Raw genomic sequence first — 5,426 nt, 5'->3', positions numbered from 1 at the left:
TGCTGAATCTCTCTCTCTCTCTCTCTCTCTCTCTCTCTCTCTCTCTCTCTCTCTCTCTCTCTCTCTCTCTCTCTCTCTCTCTCTCTCTCTCTCTCTCTCTCTCTCTCTCTCTCTCTCTTTCTCTCTCTCTCTCTCTTTTTAAATTCGACCTCCTATTCGTTTCAAACGAGTCTCTGTGTTGTGAAATATATATGCAATAATATTTCACAGAACAGTCCACTGGCCCCGTCCTCGCCAATGGCTGTGGTCGACATCCAACTTATTTTAGGGAGATGTATTTTAACCTTTATTACTTTTGTTTATAATTACATATTTCTCTCTATTCTACTACTTACAACAGTTTCCTCTATATCTAAATCCTTGAGACTAGTGTACATTGCCGGTTTGTTCCTTGTTCCTCGTAGACAGAGCAGTGAAGACCGTAGTAGTGAGAAGGCCAATCGAACACCTCATCCATGCAACGACGGCGCTCTTCTGTTGCTGCCTTTTCTCTGCAAGTTGTTGTGCAAGGGATGAGTAGAATATCGTCGCTCTCGGTGACATTCCCCCAGAAGTCGTGAATACAAGAGGTGTGAAAGTACCTTGCTCGACTTCTCGGACGCGTTCGCCATACTCCCTCATTTTGTTGTATAACATGTTTATGTAGATTTGGGTGAGTAGTATGGAACTGAAGCACAATTAGTATAAAAAAACAGCAGTGAAAGAAATATATTTTTTATTAATATTAATTTTTTTTCTATTTTTTCTGCATTGACGTTGTTGTTTTTATGGTCATTTATAGGTTTGTAAACTTTTTTTCCGATTTGCACATAATTGTATTGAACGTAGTTTTACATATCTCGATGTGGTAGCTTGGCAACATGCCGAGCTAATTTATAATTCTCAGATAAACATAAAAGTGACATATCACTACAAGACTTCTCTGAGTTTACCAAAACACTGAAAAATATTATATGCTCAAGGAACAAAAGAGAAAAAATGTAAGGTCACTCCTATTTGATTATAAGCGACTTTAGACAGTCTGGAATTCCCAACAGCACCTCCGGGGGGAAAACCATGGGCACAGGGCCACAGGGCCATTCAAAAACACCAGACTCCAAATTGATTATCCATTGCAAAGCCTTGACTTTCACTTTTTTTCGTTGTAATCCTGTAGTTAGCTTAAACATATGTTTAGGTTCAAGGAAAATAACTTGCATCTCATTATATTTTTTAGTTATTTTAGCTATTGCATCGACAGTTTTGTTTATATTGTATTCATTTACTTTTGGGAGTGCTATATCCACTTGGATTTGTTGGGATATGCTTAGTCCCTTTTGTAAATCGAGCTGTGGCATTGCCATAATCATCTGGAGGAATTGCAATCGTGGTAAATTTTGGATCATTTTCATGATTAACCCTAAGTCCTTATTCTTTAGAACTTTCACTACCAAGCTCTGTAGTTTGGGCATATTACACAAATAAGAACTACCTTTGCCACTTATACAGCCACTAAATTTGATGATGCTACAGTGAGCATCTTTGTTGCACAGGATTTCTAGAATGCCATTAGAGGTTTCATCACAATCAGGATGAGAGATGTGGTAATGCAAGATCAACTGTACAAAGATCAGTCTCTGCGCTATCATTTTGACCATTGGAATAAAGTCTTCAATGCCCTCTGGATCTCCATTAAGGCTGATGACCATACTACCCGGCGAAGTGTGGTCCAAACACTGCATGGCAGCTTTAACATCATCGTCAGATACTCCCCACTCAGCAGGCATAACTTTGCATATTTCAGAAACAATATCGGCTGAGTAAGCAGCATAGCGTATTACCTCAAAATATACGCATCTGTCGTAGTGAGAAAGTAATCTGACCAGTACTTCTGCAACATTTTTTTTGACTGCTCCTGAAGCTGTCAGTAATGCCACGACATGCAGCAACACCATGTAGAAATGGCTCTCTATTTCACCAGTAATCATCTGGCATATAGTGCTGACTTTGTCTTCACTCCTTGCCAGACAAAGAAAAACATGTTCGGCGGCGTAATGAAACTGCTGTGTGTTGTGAAGGAAAGAATAGCACGCAAGACCACTTCTGACGGCACTTGGCTCATACCCAAGGAACGTTGAGAAACAATCCTCGGAATATAAGTGGAGGTTATCACACATGTCTGTGAGTCTGTTTAGTGCCTCCTCTGGAAGCTGCATATATTTCTGCAACTTTGTCATCTTGAAAGCCTCTTCACATAAAGTTTCGACCCATTTGTTCACTTTTCTTTCACATTCTTCTATAGTCATGCCAGTTTTAATTTTTGTTTTGATACAAAGGCTTTGTGTATGTGTTTTCTTAATTACACTGTAGAGTTGGGGCAATGACCCACTCTCTTTCATGTTTATACGATCTTCTTTCCACAGCTCGACAATCAAAGTAAGTTTTAGTGGATTGAGAAGCTCTCTTGACACCTCGCCCTCCAATCGTTTCAATTCACGTTCAAAATCTTCAAGCTTTTTCATCGAAGTCGAAGGCTCTTGTAAAAGTTTTTTAACGACCATGTTGCGACCTCTTTCACTGAGACCTAGAAGACGGACTTCCAACAGGGAGGCTTTCTGTGCAACATGGCTGATGTAGATGCAATACTCAGGACGTGTCGTAACGAGGATGGTGTGTAAAGGGCCACGCTTTTCCACCAAATTCTTCAGGAGTAATCTAGCTTCACGCGTGGCTTCTTCGTACCCATCCACCAACCACAGAACATTAAGGGAAGACAGCATTGCCGGCACCTCGTACGGACCAAAATGTGCCACAGTCCGAGGGAGAGAGTCACGCAGCAGCTGAACCACGTCGCCTGTGCACACTTCAGAGCACTGGATGGAGACCACGAGATCGCACTCTTGGAGGTCGACGAAGGTGTCAGCACCAGAGCACCAGGAATCAAATATGTGTCTGGGAAAAATAAGACGAAGAATTGGAAAATCAACCAAATAAGACAAAGCACTTCTCACGACTGTGAAAAGAATCCTAACATGCAGATCACTTGATGAACTAAACTAGAAAAATGTAAATAAATTAGATTCTTAATGCTTTAGTGATACCAGTAAAATTAAGTAATGTAGTAGGAGGGATGCCTCATAGTATTAAGTTGAAACAGACTGTAAACATCATGGTGTGCTGTCCTTCCGGTGCTGCTGTAGAGAAATAATGATATTGGTAAATGCTATGGAAATAAATAACTGGCATCAAAATTGAATAAAAAACCCTGGCTACTGAGATAGGTTGCAATATCGAGAAATCATAGCCTGGATAGAACAGGGATAACGTTTGCAACAGGAAAAACCCTCTTGTGTTCAAATGCACAATGTAACGTTTTTTGCTTCTCTCTCTCTCTCTCTCTCTCTCTCTCTCTCTCTCTCTCTCTCTCTCTCTCTCTCTCTCTCTCTCTCTCTCTCTCTCTCTCTCTCTCTCTCTCTCTCTCTCTCTCTCTCTCTCTCTCTCTCTCTCTCTCTCTCTCTCTCTCTCTCTCTCTCTCTCTCTCTCTCTCTCTCTCTCTCTCTCTCTCTCTTTCTCTCTCTCGTCTCTCTCTTTCTCTCTCTCTCTCTTTCCTGGCTAGTACAGTGGTAACGTGTCGGCCTCTCATCCGAGGGGTCGGCGTTTCGCGCCCCGCCCAGGCGCGAGAAGTTGCAACTGTCGCCTGGAGGATACTGCTGTGGCTGGGCACCACGGCGGGCAAGGACTCGGTTCAGCCGAGTCAGCAGCAGCTCACATACGTGAGCAAAATCAAGCAGACAGTATGTCACACCAAGAATATCCATTGTATCAAATGGAATCTAAACCAAACTTAAACTTCAACACTCTCTCTCTCTCTTTGTCTCTTTCTCTCTCTCTCTCTCTCTCTCTCTCTCTCTCTCTCTCTCTCTCTCTCTCTCTCTCTCTCTCTCTCTCTCTCTCTCTCTCTCTCGCTCACTCTCTCTCTCTCCTCCCCAGCTCCATAGGGAATTCGATCCCCCCCCCCCCCACTTATGGTGAGATATGTATTATTGGTTAACTTATAAATAACGTTACTTGACACTTAAGTTACCATCAACAAAGGGCATCGTATTAGAAGAGATACCATACCACATACCACTCATACGAAATGCAAACAGAAGTGGCCCATGTACACTACCATGCTGGTCATCATTAGCAAAATTAATGAATAAACCAGGAAAGATTATACAGAGCCTGTCTTATGAATAAAACTGTATATAAATTCTTCCATTTATACCAAATGTTTTTTTTTTTTTCTAAAATTAGGGTTCCTCAAAGGCAGAGGAAAAGTCCAGTGGCACAAGTCATGTCTCCAAATCTCTATCCAAGGAAAATTAAATCTCATGCATCATAATTACTAAAAGTTTTTTTTTTGTAACATTTCCGAAACCTCTAACACTTTGATAGATTCTGATATATATTTGTCCGTTACACGTACATTATTGGAACATGTTGAAACATTTTTTCGGTTTATATCAAAGCTATGCCTTCACCCTGATACGGTTTGATACACTCCGGCCAGCCAATCAGAGCGCAATATTTTTCAGATATATTTCACGTAGTCTCAGATAGGGATTTATATTTTCATTAATTACGAATCACCTGGTAAGTTTCTTGATAAAACCTCTCATTGTAAAAGTGCATAAAATGTTTCTATGCCTTTTTAGCAATACATCAAGAACATGTTCACTCTACATGGGTAATATTTGAAGTCAGTCATGACAGTCGCTGGAACGACATGGTAAGAATTTCCAACGCGTCCGAGTCATATGACGTGGTACTGAATTCGGTAGGATGAATGTCTTCCAAATCGTTTTGTACGTCTATGGTTTAACCTTACAGGATCAAAAAATATATAACATGCTGTGCATCTTGATTTGTTAATATAATTAAATCAATAAGTCAAGTAAATGTCCGTGATCATTGGAATTACTCAGTTGTCTGATTAGGACGCGGAACTCATTCTGATGGATAAGATGCAAAACATTATGCAGCTTCCACTTTTCAAGAACAAGGTATCTAAATTTTTTTTTTTTTTTTTTTTTTTTTTTTTTTTTTTTTTTTTATCAGAGAAATACATTTGAAAGTGTCCACAGCCTTGTGAAGCGAAGAGAGGCGTATATAAACAAATTAAAGTGCAGAGTAGCTAAGTACTTTTCCATTTCATTTGAGGCTTCCACAATGTTTTGCTTGTGATTAAAAATCATACCAGCATATCAAGTATTTTTATGTTTTTTATTGAATATTTTAGGTGAAATTTTAAAAAAATTCTCCATTTCTCAAAACCTTAATGATATCGTGTTTTGCAGCGACCGTGATACAACAATGAAACAATGTATCAAAGTGTTGTGGTTTCGGATGCAACAGAAAAGGCCTGAAAGCATCATTGGTGCTGTATTTGCCAGAGAGACAAG

At 40.0% G+C, this 5,426-nt stretch overlaps 1 protein-coding gene across 1 annotated transcript in view; it reads right to left on the bottom strand.

Annotated features, from left to right (window-relative positions):
- Positions 1 to 442: 442 nt before the first annotated feature.
- LOC119574110 overlaps positions 443 to 5,426 on the bottom strand; it is a 6,569-nt gene continuing 1,585 nt past the window's right edge. The window contains exon 2 of the mRNA XM_037921186.1: positions 443 to 2,931. Within this exon, the coding sequence (XP_037777114.1) occupies positions 993 to 2,931 (1,939 nt within the window). The 3' untranslated portion in view covers positions 443 to 992. The remainder of the gene's footprint in view (positions 2,932 to 5,426) is intronic.

The sequence above is a fragment of the Penaeus monodon genome, chromosome 6 (assembly GCF_015228065.2).
Source record: "Penaeus monodon isolate SGIC_2016 chromosome 6, NSTDA_Pmon_1, whole genome shotgun sequence".
NCBI lineage: Eukaryota > Metazoa > Arthropoda > Malacostraca > Decapoda > Penaeidae > Penaeus > Penaeus monodon.
This window is presented reverse-complemented; position numbering and strand designations above follow the sequence as displayed.